Raw genomic sequence first — 20,477 nt, forward strand, 5'->3', positions numbered from 1 at the left:
TTTAATTTAGTATTATTTATTACTTTATTCACACTCTCCACATATGTTCAAGCTACGAACGGCCTTCTTCATTATTTATGCAGCATCAGTTATAATAGTAATAATAATAGTCATTATAATAATCATTAATAATAATGGTAATATTATATCTTCGTTTATATATCTATCATATTTATATTAGGTCATGGTCTTCCTCATCATCTTCTATATTTTATTTATATATATATATCTTATATACTCATCGACTATTTACTAGAATTCTTTTTATCTCTCTTCCCCGTTCATTTTTCCGTTCGTTCGGTCTCGTCTTCATTCGTTTCCGAGTCCATTCTCTCCCCTGCACAGACACACATACACACATAGACTATTTTTCTTCTTTACTCTTATTCTTTCTAACTGCTTTTTCGTTGAACTTTTCCCTTTTTTTTTTCAAACTTTCTCACGTTCTTTTCGCTCGCGTGGGCAAATCACTGATAGCCCTTCTCGTTCCGCCCCATCGAAAATTTGTCCTGTTTGTCCCTTATATGTCACTATTTTCTTACCGGCCCTGCTGGGTTCTCACCAACTCAAATGATGACGTTCAACAAGAGGGTCCAGGGATTCGATTCGAGTTCTGCCTCCCCAATCATGACCCTCACTTGACTCGACTCTTTCCCTAGATCCACACAGCCATATTACGTCAGTCAGAGAAGCATCGTTTTCCGTCTATTTCCATCCCTGAACTTTGCTTTCCTTTACCCTATGGGACCCAAGGGTCCCCAGTGACGCAAACCTCTTCGATTGTGTGTTTACCCTCATCCTTTTCTCATATTTTTCTTTCTTTATGTATATCCCAAGTCCTCTCTTCCTTCAAGCGTATTCCCATAGTTTTATCCTTTACTCACTTGATTTTTTTCAAGTCTCTAAATTCTCCCCTTCATTCAGTCATCACCATTGCTAGCATCATCATAGTCGATTATACGCATCATCATCGTCGTCATTATTATTATTATTTTCATCATCACCATCAGCAACAGCATCATTCATCAATTACCGACCAAAGATTTGCTTGTTTTCGCCAAGCCTCTGTCAGGATTCAAATAGCGTTCAATTGATAGGTAGCCGGTCAAGCTACCTGTTCGCCTATCCTTTCTCTCTCTCTGTATTGTTTCCCGTGTGCTCTATTTTGTGTTAATAGTATATCATATTTGTATCCGGCTGTGTCCGTTCTGTTTGTCTGTCATCGATTAGTAATAGTGGGTCGCATACAACTTATATCAGGCTATTCCGGCATGCAACTTGTATCTTTATGCAATCAGTGTACGATGCCTCTGGTGTCCTTTTAGCTTTCGCTACTCGAACTTGTCAGCTGAAATTAGAGTTCAAGGTAGCTTTCAAAAACTTTTCTGCATAGAGGACTGCTTATTTTTAGCGGACCAGTCTTAGTACAGAGCACAATCCACGTACGCCGCCAGTGTGACCCTCAAGACTGATCAACCCTGACCGCAGTGAAATCATGCAAGTGGAACCACATTCCAAATTGTTGTCGTGTGTATAGACGCCTGGAGTGAAACCATGAAGGCGACCTAAGCAGAACAGCAAATACAAATCCTTCTTCTAATTGTTTTCTGTTGGATGCTTACCCAGATACCGTCACGCTCGTCATTTTCGGTTAAGCTTGTAGCACAGGTAACTTGAGTGTAAGGCCTGCCCACAACTGTGCAGCGTAATCCGCCTAGGGCCCAGGGGGCCACTTTAAATACTGCACGACATCCTCACTTGCTGCTTGTTCTTTCCGATTAACTTAGCCGAACCGGCATTGACTCATTGGCCTTATCGTGCTGTAACATCGTCATACGAGAAGTGGAAAGCTGTTCGAGACGAGTTCATTCGCGTGCAAAGGAATACAAAGCGCTTACGCGTGTGTTTGTGTATGCACCCCAGAACCCATGGCACCAGGTTATCAACTAAAGTCTCAGCTCTTTTGTTCTTTACACTTGCTGAACGTTTTCTGCAAGTCTTGCGGCTGGTCCACTTTTAGCAGTGTCCAATCAGTCTGTGATTTTCTAGATCAATATAAATCGCCTTAACGAATGGTGAGTTCCCTAGATGAGGGTAGTTCAGAGTATGATCATAGACATCAGCCATGCAATGCGAGACTTATTCACACAACGTTTGCGTTCTGCCATTTCGCGATCCACCAAGCAATAGCTCCCGACTGGGAGCAACTATGTCGTATACTGGAGCCTCTATTGTTTTGTTGTTGTTCTAGGTAAAATTACAGTTATTATATAGTTGTTACTCTTCTTGTGGTGACTAATCTGAGTTTACTTTTACTACTATCGGCATATTATTATTTTTCATGTTGGTGTTAGAAGTTCTATGTTTATTTTCCGTTAAGATTGCTGCTTGTTTGGCGACAGATGGCTGAGGCAGGCGCTTGGCTAGATGCCCATAATTCCACAGGCTAACTTCACTTGCTCATACCATTCTGTCTGCCGCCCACTCGATGCGTTGCTTCGACCCAACTAATACCAACGTTGTTATTATTATTTTTTAGTAAATCATACCGATGCATTGTTTCGTTTCCTTCGTCATATATATATTTTCCCTATCTGCGTTATTTGTGTGTGCGTGTATTACCAACTTCTGTCTGTACGTCTTCTCCTTTCTCTATCGTTTATAATCATTCATTCACTTTCGTATAGACTTAGTTTTTTTTTCTCTCTTAGTAGTATTATTGTTATTATTAGTATTAGTAGTAATGTAATAATGGTAATAGCAGTTGTTGCAGTAACGGTTGCTGTTCGCATTACTATATCATCTCTCTCTGTTCTTCACTTGACTAGCTTGTTGCGGGTAGGGCTGAAAAGTTCCCGGGCGGGCGGGCGGGGCGGGGGGGTGGTCAGGTCTGAGGTCCTTGAGCATCAAAGAACAAGGTCAACCTCGTCGACATCTAACTTGCTTTCTTTCTATTATCTGCTGCCAGGCCGCTCAGAGCCAAAGTGAGCGGGAGCGCCGAAAGCAAACGAAAATTTTGTTGAGTTTACATCCACATGGACGCGTTTTCTCTACAATTTATCATCGGTATCATTAAAACAGTCAAATCTATATATATATATATATATATTTATCGATCATCCGGCGGCGATCATCATCATCATCATTGTTATTTTCGTCATAATCATTATGTTAGGTTCATTATATTTGCTTCAATTCAGTTGCACTTCTCTAAAACAGGCTACGCATCCTAGGATACACTTGTTTCCTCTTTCTGTCTCGTTCTCCCCTTCATCATGATCGTATTCGATCGACCAGGGTCGCTGTTTAGCGTCCCCGGCTAGCGAATACATGCATGCATAATCATACAGTAGGATACATACACATTCCTGCATGACTCATATAGCCGGTCGATCGTTTTAAAAGCACACAATGTGGTTTGAGTGTGTGGAGTTTGTATGTATTCATGTGCCTGTGTGTATATGCTGCTTGCAAATTTTGTCTGTTGTTGTTATAAAACCTATATTTTCAACTATTTTTTCTAGTGCTGTCTTTTTGCCTTGTGCTTGCTCATTTTCTCTGCTTTTTTAGCATTCAAGTATGACAGATAGCAACAATAGTGATAGTGACGATAATCAAATTATATCACTAACTGTAATTTAATCATAATTCGGATCCTGATCGATTATCAGGCGCTTATCTTGTTCAGTGTTGTTCTGATGTAAGTTGGCAATATTCTTTGTTTTTTTTTCGCCTTTCTAGCATGCGATTACCAAATCACGCATCGTCTGAAATTCTGTTTAGCTTCTCCTACAAGAAATGACTTCCTTTCGATGTCTGTTGAACAGAGTGGTAATTTGTAGCGATCTTCCAGTACCTTATTCAGATCACTTCTATCCGCATCCCAAACAGATGTTTCCTGAGCTTAGGCTGGCCGAACCTTCCATTTAAGGGCGCCTGTTTTCCGGATTGGCCACTGTAAGCCAAACGTGCGACTCCTCTGTCCTTGCGCGACTCGTATCAATTATAAATTGTTGTTACCGGGTTCTGTCATGAATTAAAAACTTTTTTGCTCCGAAATACAGAGGCGGGAACGATATAAGAGCCTCAGCATAAACTAACAATACCCTCGTCAAAAATCACTCTGTTTTTCAGCTTCCGCGTATTCTACGCATTTTTTGTTAACTTCGTATTTTATTAATCTAATTTTTGTTTTTGGTAAGTTCTGTGCTGTCGGATCTTCGAAGACTTACGCGATGGCGGTCAGAACGGCAGTCTCTGTTTATCATTACCTAGAATAAATATCTAGACGTATCTATATATATATATATATATATATATATATATATATGTTCCTGTGAGTACTAAAATGAACCTGTTCCGGGCTAGTAGATAACCGCGATTCCCGTTTGTAAAGAAAGTCATTATTACATAATCCAAAATGCAGCAAACTAAGTGACTACGTGGTATATGTATAATGTAATGTTTGTGTGTGATTACGCCAAGCTATAAAACTAGTTAGCTTCAAGATGAACTCCTAGCTCAAGTCTTATATCGCTTTCGCCTGGTTGCCATTGCTCCGTATTATTGCAACTAAATGGTATAATCACCCTAATAAGAAAGGTGAACAAACATAAAAATAACCGGACCAAAGATATGCTGCCAAAATCCGCCCGTGTTCGAGTCCAAGCTGACCAATGTCTTTGTTGAGTGCGCTTATTATCTCATCATCGTTATTATCACTATTACAGCCACCACCATTATCCGTTTCTTGCTTTTCGTATTGAAAATTTGCGTTGCGTTGTAACTGACTGCTTTCCATGTTTTTTTTCTGCCAGTGGGTTCATATAATAGGTTTATGATTGCGTCTTATGAATTTCTCGTCTGCTTCTTCAACCCACTCCCCGGGGTCTATGTCATCGATCTATTTGTCTATTGCTACGCGTGTAATCGTTATTTATATCTGTGTGTCTGTAAACGTGTCTATGTGAATGAACCTGTTCATCGTCACTCGATTCGCTACAAGCAGCTTCATCGCAGTTTTACGCTTCATTGTCCTTATCATCGTAACCATTATAGTTTTGTCCAAATCATTTGATTACGTTTATGGCTTCTGTGTATATATGTATTCTAGCCTATATCTGTCTTATTCACGTTTCTCGCCAACCTTGCTCTCTCTCTCTTTCTCTCTCTCTTTCTCTCTCTCTCTCTCTCTCTCTCTTTCTCTCTCTCTCTTTCTCTCTCTCTCTCTCTCTCTCTCTCTCTCTTTCTCTCTCTCTCTCGCTCGCTCGCTCTGGCTCTCTCTCTCTTTCTCTCTCTATATATATATATATATATATACTTTCCGCAACATGGCAGCCCCTGCTCTCTGTTTTTCCTTGCGACTCGTTCTGCTAGCGTCAACATGTATATATTTATAATAATAATAGGCCCAATACGCGTGGCGCAGATATAGGCAAACTGCAATCTCCGAAGTGTATCGGTCAATCGCTTTGCGGATACGCGACTGGCAGATGTCGTACGTACATAAATACATGTATATAAATATTTATGTATATATGACCTACTACGGAAATTCTATTGAATATACCACAGTTTTAACACGACGCCTGGGCCTATCTATATAATATGTGCTCTCTTCGGCGAGTGCGGGACTAGAGCAGTTCGTATTGGCGCAGATGCATCCTCTGAATAATGTCCCGGCAGTCGTTGAACACTCTTCGAATATTTTCCGTGTCAACTGCACACGTAAAATGGGGATAGCAGTAATGCTTACCGTCGCCCGACGCTGTGCTGATCCGCTGCGATACGATAGAAGAATATCGATAAAAAATGAATTATCAAAAGCTTGTAGATACATCGAGATGTAGCAAGGGTGAGCATCGAAAAGGAGCGTTAGGCTTAGATCATGTACAAACAGAATAAATAGTATTTTGTTTGTTGAATTGCACCCCAGTCTAAAAAGACACTGATCCATGTTACGAGTGGCTTGAATGAAAATCTAGAAATTGGAATTGTTGCCAGGATTATCAGAGAATGCGTATAGTGGAGAAGATATTGTTTTTTTACTAAGCTAGAAACTAATAACACTCAAAGTGCCTCGTGTCAAGTGTGAGAGATAATCTAATGCTTTCATACCTTACGTCAATTTACAGTGTTAGCAAAATCTAAAATTAAGATGTAAGGAAAATAATAACAAGCAACACTTACAAGGAACTCATCGCGAATAAAGTATTTTGCCCTTATTACTTCGGGGTCCTCCCCACTATCCGTGATAGCTGGAATAAAAGCACAAAACAATTTTTTTACCATATATAATAAGGCCTTGTTCCAATAACTACGGAAACCAAACACATCTAAGCTATAATAGTGTAGTACATAATGTATGTGCAAACCAGATCCATCGTTCGGCTGATTTCTGCTGCGATACTTCGCCATATTGGACTACTTCGTAATTCTTCAAGTAAATATGGAAATAACGATTATAAAAATCATCGCACGTACCACCCTAAAAGTTACTATGAGGTATCGATTTATTTGCCTTGCTCATAGACGTTTTCCACAATGAGCTTTTACCTGATAACGCACTTGTGATTCGCCATGAGAAAAACTGCTTTGTTTTTATATAAAACAAAAACTTTATTCGACCTGTATTCATACCATCGGCCGGCGTTTGGTAATTGGCGAACTCGGGAAAGTAGTCCTCTAGTTTTGATTTCTGTGCCTTTATTTTCTCAGCCAGTAGATCTTGCTTATTCAAAAACAATATTACCGATATCGTCCGAAGCCATCTGAAAAAGTTGCAACGTAATAATATTACGTCACAGTTTCGCCTACCAATTAATTTGTAAATTATTCACACCTGTAAATTTTTCTCTTTCGAGAATTCTTTTATTGGCCTATTACCTGAGCGGCCGACCTACCTAACTACCTTTGAATATAACCTATATACAACGAACCTACGACCGGTATTAATCCTCTGCGAGCTGGTACTAAATTTACTCAACACTTATTGTCATGGACGCAATTAGTTGCACTTTATTTACCGGTTATTCCAGATAGACTTGAATAGGTCTAAACTTTCTCGTAAGCGGTTTTGGTTTGGATCTTCTCGCAAAACCATATTGTACGACGAGCAGGCCGTAACAAAGATGATGGCAGTCACGTCGTTAAAACATTGAATCCATTTACGACGTTCGTCTCGTTGCCCGCCTACATCAAACATATGGAAGTTCACCTTGTCCACCTAAAAAGTAAGGCGAAGGAATATCGTCAAGTAGGTAAGCCATTTGCATTATGAACTAATTCATCCTTTAGATGGATAGCATTCAAAAGTAGGACGGTTTTTTCTAAAACGAAGGAGCCCAGCAATGAGAAATTGAAATACCACACTTGACTTATTAATCAATTAAGTTACATTACGCCGAACTTTGAAATTCGTGAATAAGTTTTAATGCCTTAGGCCTAATAAGATATCCTAAATTCTGGTACTATGCAAAGGATTTTTTCAGCTCATATATGTGTATTTTGCTGCTGTTCTTTTTTTTTCCTAAAATCGGCTTAGAGCCCATTTTTAAGTCTTTCGCTTTTGATGTTAATACATTCTAAAACTTGCTTTAAAACAAGATACATGCACTTTAAAGTGAAAATTCGAAATAAAGTTTTACGATCGCAGCGAAGCAATGACGATGGAAGGGCAAAGCGAAAGCTTTTCAACGGTTTATAACAGTTGGGTATTATCAAATAAACCATTGGAAAAGTGAACGAGAACGACACAGACTACACTCGTCGAGCAAGTGCTACGGCTCAATAATATTAGACCGAACGTTTTCGTCGGAACCAATACGAGTGGTGCTAATCGGTGGGCATTCAGAACCCAACATGAGGCTTTTTGTCTCGACAAAAAAAAACGTTTTTTAGGGCGGCTTAGTTCAGATATATGTAAGGACAATCACAGAGTTATACAAAACTAGCATGTATCGCTAACCTGGAATTTAGTCTCAAAGATACCGGACGTGAGCACCCGACAGCGTAGGATGTCTTGCTCGTTTGGTGTGTAATCTGCCTGTTTAATGGCTGACACTCTGTAAGAAAAAATAAGACAATAAAAACGACTTCCTTACATAATAAAAGTAATAACGATAATAATAATAATAATTGTTATTTTAGAAGAGCGTTACCGTTTTCCCGTCAACGTCCGTTTTTATATTTCAGACTATCTCACTTACGGAAATTCTACCTACCCGTAGTAATCATATTGGCCGGATCAGATAGCCATTGCCCCTTTCTTCTATGGTCCCAGGATTCGATAATTTATTGGTACAAGAATAACAGTATGCTATAGAGGCTTTGTCATTTCAAATATGGTCGCTTTCTTACGTCTAGCATAAAGCCTAAATGTTATCAAGTCATTGCTTCACCCTCGTTTATCTATTTTTCGAATTTTTTGGTCCAGAACCGCGTTCCGTCGCAAACCTCTTTAGCCAAGCTTCATTTGAGCTGTTTTCGTCCGTCGAGCGCTATTAACTTTCTAACAGAGAAAAAGCCTTTTCCTCTGGGAAGCAGTATTTTTAATCATTTCTGTTAACTGAGTTGACCTATTACGTGTAAAGAATGTAAAAAAATTGCTTTTACGCAGCAACATCCAAAGACACAGGGTGGTTTTCGCACATAACGTACTCCGGCTGAACCACTACCGAAATTCGAAAAGTCACTAACTTACCTATCGAGAAAGTACTTGGCGCAGTCGATGAGTTGGTACTCGTTGGATCTCTCGAACGCCGCAATAACCCCTCGGTCTTTCCAAAGGATTTCCGTGTGTTCGTAAAACTCCTGCAAAATTCAGTCAAGTGTTAGACCGTGTTTAGCATAAATTAAAGTTCCACGGGAAAAGACCGCTTTATTTATAAAACGTGCATTTTTCTAAACTTATAATCACGTCAGAGCATACGGAGAAAAAAAAAGCATCAAAATCATCCCTTAAATCGACAGGATAACTTTTCCATTTTATGTTTGTCTGTATCATATATCTGCACCAAATTTTGATTAAGAATGTGGCAGATCGACTGTCTTGTCTGTTACATCTAGAGCACCAACACAATCGGCCAATCTTCAAAGCACCGTCCGGTATCAAGTGATTAAGTGTCGCAGTTCGATGGAGCATCGGTCAATCAGCCGCCTGTATGGGCAACCATGTTTCTTTTAAGGTGCAATGTATACATATGCTTGGTTCCATCTACTAAGAATGAATGGGTGGTAATGTTTCTTGCGAATGGCCCCGACACGACAGAGTCGTGATGGTTCTTCATGAGCTTATCTAGGTTTGTCTAGGCAGCCACATGTAGATCATTGGCATCTGTTGGTCAATGGTATATTTAGACTCGACAAGGAAGAATGAACGCCATAAGGCTTGGCTTTTTCGCGTGTGACTTATGACGACGAACGGGTTACAACTGTTAGCGAACTGCGTAAACAGTGCCTTTGCGACCTTGCACCCATTACCGAATAGAATAGAAACGAAACAGATTTTAGTGCCCTTATCTCAATTACCTGGATGTTTAAGTGTCTAAATGCCAGACGTCAAACACAAATTGCAATCGTTTTATTACTTACGAAAGGAACTCTCTTGAACACGGAAACAAAACTGATCATTCCTCAAAAAAAAAGAAAACAGTAAAATCTACTGACGGTCTTCACTAATCCTTTTTATACTAATCCGCAAAGAAAAACAGAACATACTACATTATTATTTTTACAGAAACGATAAAGATTATGAAAAAATTTGTAATTTTCGTTATGGAGCATATCGATATGGGAGACTGCGATACTAGTACGAACCGGTGGATAATCAAAATTTGGTGCAGACGCGACATCCTGGATGTAATCGACCCGTGCCTGGTTCTCAGGATGCTCCAGTTGAACAGGAGGTACGAGCGTGGACATGGCGCCTACAATTGACACAGAAAAAACATGTTCTATGTTGGACAGTATAGTCTAGTTGAAAAGTCGCTTTACTATTCGAAATTTCGGTCCATCGAAAACTAAAACGAATCAAACAATGGCCTATCAATCGGTTAATCTGATTGATGTTGCGCTTGACAAAAATTGGTGTAAACCAACCTGTTATCGTGAGGATAGCATCGCGAATGTTTTTCTTGATGTCGTCAATTTTCTGCTTGCGTTCGTCCTCGCTGAAGCCGTTGACGTGCAGAATTCGCATTTGTTTCACTATTGTGCTCTTTCCGGACTCACCAGCACCTGGGTCATGTGAAAGTGGACCCACACAGACACAGGATATAACAACAAAGACTTAGATTATACCCAAGTCACTCAAAGAACTGTTCTGCATGGTAACATGGAGAAACGCAAACAGAAGCTTCATGCGTTAGATAATATCGAATCAAGCGATTGTCGTTCATCTTTCGCTTGGTAGACAGTCAAGGCCTACCCATAGCACCACATACGATTCATTCATAAACATAGGGATATGTTCAGCATACCCTTATTTTATCATTATCCTAAACACCAATGTCAGCTAGAGCTTATCACAGATTTGGGATTCTTTTGAAGGTCCGAGCTGCGGTAGTTTGTAAAAAATGCTTTTGGCCAGACGACCGTAACATTCATTTACAAAAGCTTATCTAGGTGTCATCCTCAGGTTCCTTTTCTCAGCTGCTGTCCGGCTAATAACGATAAATCTATCATCATGTTTGTAGGATTTGTCGTTTGTTGAGCGTTGACTTGTTAACAGCTTACAAGGATACAACATTCCAGAAGTTCTATTCTTTCATTTCGACGATGGTAAGTTCATTTAGAAATGTCGATAAGCTGGCTGGAACTAATCACTAATGAGGATAGTGAGACAGCCATAACTAACGAGCACCATTTGTTAGTTCTATCTTCCGTTCGAGCCGTAACCGCTAAAACCGCACGTCAGTGGTTTACGATTGGAACTAGCAGAATTGACGAAACACTGTTACCATTAAAATTTCAAAGGATACGTCATCTAGCGTCATCAATTCATTAAACACAGTTTCGGGCGTACAGCAGTTTACGTAATATACAGTATCAACGCTCAGAAGCTTGAGATCTGCCTCTGAAAATTGATATTCTTCTCTTCCTAGCCGTTGTTTTCATTTTGCGTCAGAAATTTCTCTAAAAATCAATAAGCCTTTTAATTAAGCTTTTAGACGTTTAAGTGAGGTTGGCCGTTTAAGAAATAAATAAATTCGACTGAAAAACTTTGAGTCTCATCTTCGCGCACTTACCTAACAACAATAGTCGGTGCGTTGCGCGGTAGACCTGTTTGTCCTTCTGGATTTGTTTTTCGATCTTTTTGTTAGCTTCCTTGCGTTTCTTGTCCTCCTCGGCGTCCCTTGAGCCACCTCCGCCGAAGCAGCCCATCCTGCTGAGTTCGGGTGACGCCGGTGGCGAACTCACCGCGTCGGCTGTACGTTCCACCAGCGCGATTACCGAACGGTAAGAACCTACGTGGGGTCGCAACAAAGCGACCACCTCGCGGCTCTGTAAGCTTCTTCAGTCTAGTTATGACTGTTTTCCAACAACTCAGTCCTAAAGCAGGCAACTTACGCGCCTTTTATGCAGAGCCGAGAAGAGGCTAATACGTTGGTGAATGAATGTCGACAGGCCGAAATCTTCACACTTCGTTACAACCACCTCAACAGTGTCACGTATCCTTGTCGGTTACGTCCGTTTGCGCTCTCTAATCAGAGATGCTTGTCATCAAAGACGTAGCGATATTAGCAATCGAGATGTAACATGGTAGTGTAATCGGTTTTCGTACTTGTAGTAGTTTCAGTAGTATATAATTGAAACAACAACTAGATGCGCGCCTGTAATAGATGATTACTATCCTTACGATTAAGTGATTAGACTTGATTTCTTAACAGCGTAATTAGTAGCAGACGAGGTTCGACGTCGCCTATATGCCCTCTCATATGTTCATGCTTTTATCAGCACTGTCGTCCTATAAATAGGCTCGGTTAAACTGAACGATTATTGTTGTTGTTGTTGTTGTTGTTGTTGTTGTTGTTGTTGTGCTTGTAAACTTCTTTCCTTCCCTGTCGTTTTCCTACACAGTTAGCTTTTAGATAGCTAAACCCGTCGCCATTAGTCTGCACACAGTCTTCGTGGAGGTGCTTCTCCGTTGTCAACTTCGAAGTGTTGTTTTTTTTGAGACAAAAAATTTCTTTATCTAAAAGTACCACTAATGGTAGTAGTAGCGAAGTAGTTGTATGCTGAAGTCCGAGGTAAACATGGTTTACGACCACCAGCTCTGTGCTGCACTTCAGTCGATCACACTCGAATCAATTGCTGGGTCCGTCTACACGGCCGCTGACTCGCGCGCCTTTTCCCTCTCTTTCTTTTGCTCCGTACTTTGAGGAGCCGAAAACAGTTGCGGTTATTGTAGCAGTATAGAAGTAGTACTAATTAGTGGTGGTGGTGGTGGTGGTGGTGGTAGCAGTAGTGTAGGCGACCGTAATCGCTTTTACATATTCTCAATTTCTCACCAACTCTCGTCGCGTGAAATCAACGAGGTCGTCATAAGCAGCTGAAGAAAAGGAGGAATAATACGAAGAACGACGAGGTGACTAGTTAAATTTGTACAAAAAATTCAAAAGCTCTTTCCGCTGTCGATCGTCAAAATCGTCGTAATCATTGTACCAATCATCGTGAATGCGGCTGACGTTGTCATCATGGTCACAATCATCGATAACGAAGTTTTTGCGATCATTATCTACTTCGTCGTTAGTTGTACCGACATAATTATAATCTGTAGCATAGTAAGGCTTTCATCACATTTCAACAACAATTCCAATAACAATCAGTATTATATTTGTTGTGATGACTGTTACTGCTGCTGCTGCTGCTGCTGTTGCTTCTGCTGCTGCTGCTGCTGCTTCCAGTTACGGAAGCTGTGGCAATTACTGTTGCTAATTAGTACGAAAGTAGATCTCGTTAGATGACGCCGGTGCGGTTTTTGCGGTTCCTTTTGTTCTATACTCGGCATAAAACAACATGGACAACAACAACAACAATAATAATGATTCATGGATCGATGGATGGCAGTTCCTTTAGCTCAAAGTATCAGATAGGTTACTGACATAGTGAGGTACTAATATATATATATATATATATGTATATATATATATATATATATATATATATATATATATATATATGTGTATATATATATATATAACAGGTCAGGTTCGCTTGATCTGCCTCTTCTGACTAAACACTTATAACGAACTATTTTCTTCTCGGTTTTTGGCTGTATCCTTTTTCTGAACGTTTTCCTTCTTTGAATAGGTCTTTCTTGTTCGTCCGTGAATGTCTGCTATTTTGAATTGCAAGTTTCAATGGTCATGTAAATATTCGCTTGGCGGTTATCTATGTTGTTGTTGTTGTTATTTTAACTGTTTGTTTATAGATTGGCCACAAAAGGTGATGAGGCTTTATTATTGCCTGCTACCGAGCATCGTGATGGTGACGAAACAATTATCCGTACATTCGCTTTCCCAATATAAAAATTGGAAACGATACGGGCGTCTTGCACGTAGACAAGATAATCTGGCGCGCGGATAGTCCACAGTTAGTTTCTTTATTAACTAAGATCAAGTACATCTGCGGGCATTGCAGCTTGCTCTTTGAGCTTGTCCTCTCGAATGCCTTTTCTATATAGCTGCTATTACTGTTATTGTTGTCGTTGCTATTTTGATATCGTTACCGACTGCGGTGCTGCGACGACTGTATATTGGTTATCTGTTGTTGTTTCGTTCTCTTTTAGTCGACACGCCCAGATATACACAACTGAGCTGCTACGCCATGACTCTGCGCTGCCTACAATTAGCGCGCAAGATGCTTCAACACTATTCGCTTACGTCGTCTTCAAATGACGCGGATGCCATCAAATCCCGGGAGATGAGACACGATGACAGCAAGTAACTGTTTGTCTGGGTTTATTGTTGGTTCCATCCCGTCTTGTTGATGACACAGTGAGCAACACCGTCAGCGCACTCGATAACGTTGTCGTTCGATGGTGAGTTGCCGCGATGCTGAGCGCTTTGGCGACGCTCCGTCCGTTCGGGGTACTTTCCTGTGGATGGTTGGTTGATGCCTAGCCTGTGTGTTCCCGTACAACGCCAGTAACGACAGCAGAAGCGGCAGCGCGATCCCACGTTGCGCGTGTGTGCCAAGTCGCGCTCCACTATTTCAGGTCCAGGTAGCACAACACTAATGACAACGGAACTGCGGTCGTGTACTCCTCCGACCGGGCGGCGATTGCGATTGCTGTGCGGAGCCAGCGGTTGAGGCTGCTGCTGCTGCTGCTGTACGCTACTGGTGACGCTGCTAGTGATGCTGGGGCTTTCCCCTCGAAGGCGTTTGTCTCTCTGGAATGAAATCCCCAACGAACGACAACAGAGCCGAGGCGGCTCGTCGTTGTCGACGTGGCTGCCGCTGCTAGAGCGGGCTCGCTAACTAGCGCGCTGTCTGTTGCCGACGCTCGCCACAGACTAAACGCCGAACGATGACGAAAATACCAACAACAACCAAGAACTCACCAGCGCACCGCGGCGGCGATCGTAGCAACGAAAGCGGTCGGCCAATAACACGATCGAGCAACAGCACGCACGGATATACCGTCCAAGCTGCTCGACCTATCGCCGGGCCGTAGCGAAAGGAGACAAAAAAGACGGACATTCACCAACGGCAGCAGCAACAGCGTGAACGCGACGGACTATGACGCGAACGCGGGAGCACCACACGGCGCGAAAGCAGACGCAAACTCACACAGACAAACACACATACCCTTGACACTGCTGTGGCTCTTGATGCTCGCGCGACTGTTTCCACAAGAGACGCAGTCGTCTGGTCACCGATAGAATTAGTGCAGTAGCAGTGGCGGTAGTAACATCTAGAGTAATGGTAACCTGTTCGGCGTCGTTCTATGTCGCCCCGGCCCCGTTTACAGTGTAGTCACTTCAGCGGCGGCAGCAGCAGCAACGCGGGCCTTCAGCCTTGAGATATGCGGCGGTGCCAGCGATGCAACGATGGTCGCGCAATGACTCCGCCGTCAACGACAACAACAGCGACAATGACGCTTGATGCTGAGATTGTTCGGTAAGGGAGGTGTTGTTGAAACGCTGTTCTTGCCCTTCTTGTTGCTGTCGTCGCTGTTGTTGTTTTCCTGTAGATTGTTGAAAGCGTACGCCGGGACACGTCAAACACGCCATGCGCTAGTGATAATTGTCTAGTGCAGCGTAGCAAGACTAGTAGTGTTTCGAAGAAAGAACGGCGATTGGAGGGGAGAGACACCTGGCGAATGGAAAATGCCAGCAACGCTTACGTTTTACGGGGTACCAAACGTTTATTGTTGTTGATGCCTACGTTGACTGTACATCTTACGGCGAAAACACGTTGTATTTCAAGCACTAATAGACGCAGTTGAAGCACAAACGAATTCACACTGCTGCAATAACAACAGTAGCATTAACAGCGACCGATACGAACTGCGAATTTGTCACACACACACACACTCAGACAGACCACACACTCACGCAAAAACACCAACAACACGGCCAAACCGAACGAAGCACGGCACCTATTACTACCACACGGAAATGTTGAGTACCATTAACAGTTGCAATAGAATCGAGAGAGACTTTCGCTGGGATAATTCGCTCTCTCTTAGTTTAAGCTTAGCTTGTTGTCATCGAAGCTTTTGCTTTTTGTCGTTGATGCAGCAGCTCAGCTCGACCCACTACCGATCAACAGCAGCAACAAATAGACTCATACGTGGACGAACACAACCACGAGCTCGTGCACACAGTTCCGCCCGGCTAATAACGCGATACTGATAGGTGCCAAGTGTTAGTTGTTGTTGTTGTCTCAGCGGTGGAAGCAGCAGCAGCACAAGTCGCTCTGAGGGCTGTGTGGTACTAGAAGTCGTTCTGAAGCGTTGAATCGTCGAGTTGTTACAGTTGTCGTTCCGTTCGGCGCAGTGATAACATAACATGACACGGCAGCACCGTCAAGCCGCTCATAGTGTTTTGTCGACGGCGGTGGCGATGGTGGCGTTCCTGCTGCTGCTGCTGCCGCCGCCGCCGATGACGGGGTTAATGTCGTCGTTGATAGGTTGACGTACACCGACCGCGATGACTGCCCGCGCAGTACAAACTAGACTATTATTTTTTTCTGCCGGTAATAGCTTCTCAGCCGACTGGTAGGTATTATAATCTGTTTGCGTCCTCTCGTTTGGTATGTCTGTATATTTGTCTGTCTGTCTAACGGTCAACTTGTTCACGCCACGTAGGGGCTTGTTGTGGTGCTTATAGCTACAAGACCGCGTCACAACCGCGCTCCGGTCTCGATCTTGGCGTGATGCTGGTTTCTGAGCTCAGTTGTTACCGAGTCGTGCGACCACACGCCGCAGGAGTATGAAAATGAATATATATATATATATATATATATATATATATATATATATATATATATGTATGTATAAATGTATTGTCTGTGCGATCTTCGTCTTATTAGTTCCTTTTTGTATTACTACTGCAATTTTTGCGAGTTGTTACAGTAGCTACCATTGCGTTCTCGTATAGCAACCAACTGTGACGGCAGCGGCAAAACTTAGCACCGGCGATGTTTCAATTTTTCATCCAATTGTTGCTTAATTAGTCCGCTGATCGGTGATTTGAAATGCGGTAGTGTACAGTTCCGCCATCTCTCTTTATAGATCGTTGATGGCTGATTTCTTGCGAATGCTGTTTGCTAGTGTTAACTTCTGCACTGCGAATACAGCGCAGGCCAATGGTTGCGAACAATGTTTTGTGGCGTTGTGTGTACGATATCTCTTTGTCGAACTACGGCCTTTTTTGCTATAATAGATAAATATATACCCATGAAAATTCTCCTAGAGCCGTGAATCAACTCAATCGAAGTACGAAAACACGCAGAGTATAGGAAACACGAGGTGGTCTGGCTGAGCACTGATTTATTCAGGCCACTTATTCGTCATATGCTGAAATTTCGTTTCTGCTGAACGGCACTGAACGACGACGAAGCAGAAGACGCACTCTCAAGACGATCTGAAGTCGCCCGGTATGTCACGTATTCCTGTCACACTCAATCACTCACTCTCTCGAGCACGTTTTTTCGCCGTAGACTTCCTTCTGTGGCCGCATTCCAACTTGACAATGTTCCTTTAGTACCTTTTTCTTTACCCGCTCTATTTGTGATCTTCAGTCGGTCGTTTTCTCACTCTCAGATGTTTCATAAGCGATAAAGGACACCGCGGACGGAGAGCAATCGTACCCCCTACTTGACTCGCCCCTTAATTTACCACTTCAGTGCCTTGTAGCTGTAACAGTGGTGACAGTGGGTGTTCGGACGATGAGGGGGCAAAAGCTTAACGCCAGAGGGGTCAAGTATGACGACGATCGATACAAATGACAAGACTGCCACACGCCATGGACGTCACCAATGCACTATCATTTAAATTATATATATCTTACATATATATATGTGTATACTTGGATCTTTCCTAAGGACGATTCGTGTAAGAATGACGATGACTACCACAGATAGAATTTCGCTACCGTTGCAGCGGCAGTAGTCACAGCGGTACGAGCTATTGGCTCTTACAATAATTGTATTAGTTGTAGAACAGGATTATAGAGCTCTTGATCTGGGCGTGTAACCTGTAACTGTAGTATTCTTTGTCGTCTTCTTAAAGAGTAGTTATTTGCCACGTATAGATCGAGATTAGCGTTTGCCTGCGGTATATATATATATATGTATAATCTGTCTGTAAATTGGCAGCTTGGCTTGTTCAACATTTGCACCGTCGTAGCGTCGGGCTGGTTGACACATGTGCTCGTTTCTCACTCGTTACTTCGTATGGGTTGTGGTTGTGACTGTTATCCTCGCCGGTATTGGCGATAATAATGCTCGTATAGGTAGTCGCGTCGGCTGATCATAATGCTGTATCAGCAGTCATTTGGTGCAAACGTTGAGACACCACTGGCTGAAACAAACGAAAGCTAAATACCTTGCACTCGTGCTGCTCTTTTTTTTGCTGTTACACAAACTGAGTCGCGCCGACTGGTTAGCTGGCTAGCTGGCTGGCCGGCCGGCTGCCCCCAGCACGCTACAGACGTCAATGACGGACACACAGGCGCGCAGACACCGATTACAGCCGCCGACAACGACAACAACAACAACAACAACGACGACGACAACGCTAATATGTAGAGCGGCTAAGCTGCGTCCCAACGCAGACGACTGACGATCGTGAACCCCGACCAGTGCGAACTATCATCACTCTACTCTGACTCTTTGTGGTCGTAATTTTTCCGTAGTCACAGGAACGCTCCACCGGGACGTACACGGCGCTAGTTACTGGCAACCAGTGGGCATTATTATGGGATGAAGGTGACAGTGGCCGCGTAAGCTGACTCGGCCGTTTGGTGATCTGTGTGAGATCGGACGTCTCGGGGGCTGATGCAGGCCCCCGTGTCAACTCATTGCGTACGGCGCGAAACGCTACAACAGACAACTAGGCATCAAAAGCAGCAGCAGCAACAGCAGCCGAGCGCAAACAGTGGCCACAGACAGCGGGCCTGTTTGTCGCCTTCCTTGCTTTACACTGATTGCCTTCTTGTGATGCTGTAGATTTTGGTGATGATAAGCCAGCCGAGGCACAACACGATATGGATAATAGCTGTGATAGCCGTACCGGTACCACTGCTAATAGAAGTATATCTATACGTGATCTGCCTATCCGCGCGTGTGCCAAGTATAGCTTCGGGTAGTCGAGATAACGTTCGAACAGCGACACACAAACCTTCACTGCAATTGATTTGCTTTGCTTGTCAGCCACTTACTCACTATTGCTCCTTGTACGGCCATTCAACAGTACTGGGTCGCTGATGGCGGTTGCGACCAAACGACACAACTAAGCGACGATACGTCGTCGTTCGTGCTTTGCTCTTCAACGTGAGCGACGCTCGTGGTCTTCGACGCCCATTCACCGGTAACGACTCTAGTTGCTGACTCGTCGGATTCAATTGCAGCAGACGCTGCTAATGCTACTCAATTCTGAACACTGACGACGGCACCGCGAACTGCACGATGCTGTCTATTGTATTAGCAGCAGCAGCAGCAGCAGCAGCAGTAGTAGTAGTAGCAGAAGTTAAAGTAGCAGTTGGGTATTTCTACTGCTGATCGTGATGCTGTTTGTGCTGTTGTTGCTGCTGCTGTTGTTAGCACTGCCTCCGACTGGCGCTGTCTAAAGTTGCTTGCGTGCTGCTATTGCTGATGCTGCTGCTGTTGTATTGTACGAGCGATAGTGGAGTCGACCCGGCTCGACCTTATCGACAACCACTAACCCAACAGTGTGTCTAACTTGTATAAAGAAAATGATCGACTAGATTAGATTATTGACCAGTGCCGGCTATTGCCCAACTACTGCAGTTACTGTTCCTGCTATGGCCGGACTAGTGGGTTAGGCCAGGCGAGTTCTAGTACAACAACAAGCAGTAGTTATATATCAACAGTGAAGACGACGGCCGCGATGGTGGCTGTGCTGCTTCTACCGCCACTCGTTATAGTACTGGTACCAGTTGTTGTTGTTGTCGTTGTTGTTGTTGTTGTTGTGGTGGTGGTGGTGGTGGTGGTGCTACACCGAACGATTGATCAAGCGGCGAACACTCACTGGCGCAGATAGAAGTGGTTGTCGTTGCCGTCGTTGTCGTCGCCGCTGCCGCCGCCGCCGCCGTCGTCGTCGTCGCCGTCGCCGTCGCCGTCGTCGTCCTCGTTGTTGTTGTCGTCGTCGTCGTCGTTGTTGTTGTCGTCGTCGTTGTTGCCGTCGTTGTGTCGACGAAACAGCAGCGCAGACAGACAGGTAGGAAGGCAGCTTCAGATAGAAATCGTATGCTGTGCTATGCCGTACCAGCAATAAGGAGCAGGCAGCGATTGCCAGCAGAACACATCTTACACAGACACCCAGGGACACTCATAGACACACTCACACCCACGGTGCTGGTAGACGTAGCAGTGACAATGACGATGGTGATGATGATAGTGTCGTACTCAGCTAGTTTGTAGGTGTAGCAGTATTATTAGAGGCTGGTGAACTCTAGACGTTCGTCGCCTGTTTGGTCCACGTCGTCGTTTTCTTCTTCTTCACGATGTCGCGGCGGGTTCACGCACAAACAGAATTGGCCTCTCACCGCACGGGCCGAATGAGGACACTATGCACGTCGTTGGACGCCTTCGGATGTCGTTGAGGATCGCGTGTGATGTCGCGATGCGGGCCCTTGCTCGCCGGGGGGTCACTCTCGGCAGCCCAAGGCCTCGCTGGCGGCCGAAATCGGCCCGTTTTGTAGTGCCCGTCAGAAGAGAACTGAAACACAAATATGGCGGACCTCTTCTAATGGCTGCTGCCTCTGCCTGCCTATAGTATAGTCGTT

At 43.5% G+C, this 20,477-nt stretch overlaps 1 protein-coding gene across 2 annotated transcripts; it reads right to left on the reverse strand.

Moving 5' to 3' along the window:
• Window positions 1-20,439, reverse strand: Galphas (G protein alpha s subunit). Of its 2 annotated transcripts, none has more exons than XM_086977740.1 (9): window positions 16,905-20,439; window positions 10,099-10,236; window positions 9,817-9,926; window positions 8,702-8,811; window positions 7,967-8,063; window positions 7,026-7,225; window positions 6,640-6,770; window positions 6,190-6,257; window positions 1-5,780 (listed from the first exon to the last, which is right to left on the reverse strand). In XM_086977740.1, exons 1-9 carry the CDS (start codon window positions 16,906-16,908, stop codon window positions 5,634-5,636), a joined length of 1,005 nt encoding a protein of 334 aa, XP_086833866.1. In that variant the 5' UTR covers window positions 16,909-20,439; the 3' UTR covers window positions 1-5,633. The 2 variants fall into 2 exon arrangements, with proteins under 2 accessions (XP_086833866.1, XP_022650881.1); XM_022795146.2 differs by lacking the exon at window positions 16,905-20,439 and adding an exon at window positions 11,247-16,411.
• Window positions 20,440-20,477: the final 38 nt, after the last annotated feature.

This window comes from Varroa destructor, unplaced genomic scaffold (genome assembly GCF_002443255.2).
Source record: "Varroa destructor unplaced genomic scaffold, Vdes_3.0 BEIS01000001.1, whole genome shotgun sequence".
NCBI classification, from domain to species: domain Eukaryota; kingdom Metazoa; phylum Arthropoda; class Arachnida; order Mesostigmata; family Varroidae; genus Varroa; species Varroa destructor.

What these genes read in the sequence shown, in the direction of transcription:
- Galphas (XM_022795146.2), bottom strand. Translation starts at nt 11,382, where the DNA reads ATGGGCTGCTTCGGCGGAGGTGGCTCAAGGGACGCCGAGGAGGACAAG. An exon ending in TCTTTGAGACTAAATTCCAG is followed by an intron (nt 7,226 to 7,966) that starts GTTAGCGATACA and finishes CTTACTTTTTAG; the next exon opens with GTGGACAAGGTGAACTTCCA. An exon ending in TTACCAAACGCCGGCCGATG is followed by an intron (nt 6,258 to 6,639) that starts GTATGAATACAG and finishes CTTTTATTCCAG; the next exon opens with CTATCACGGATAGTGGGGAG.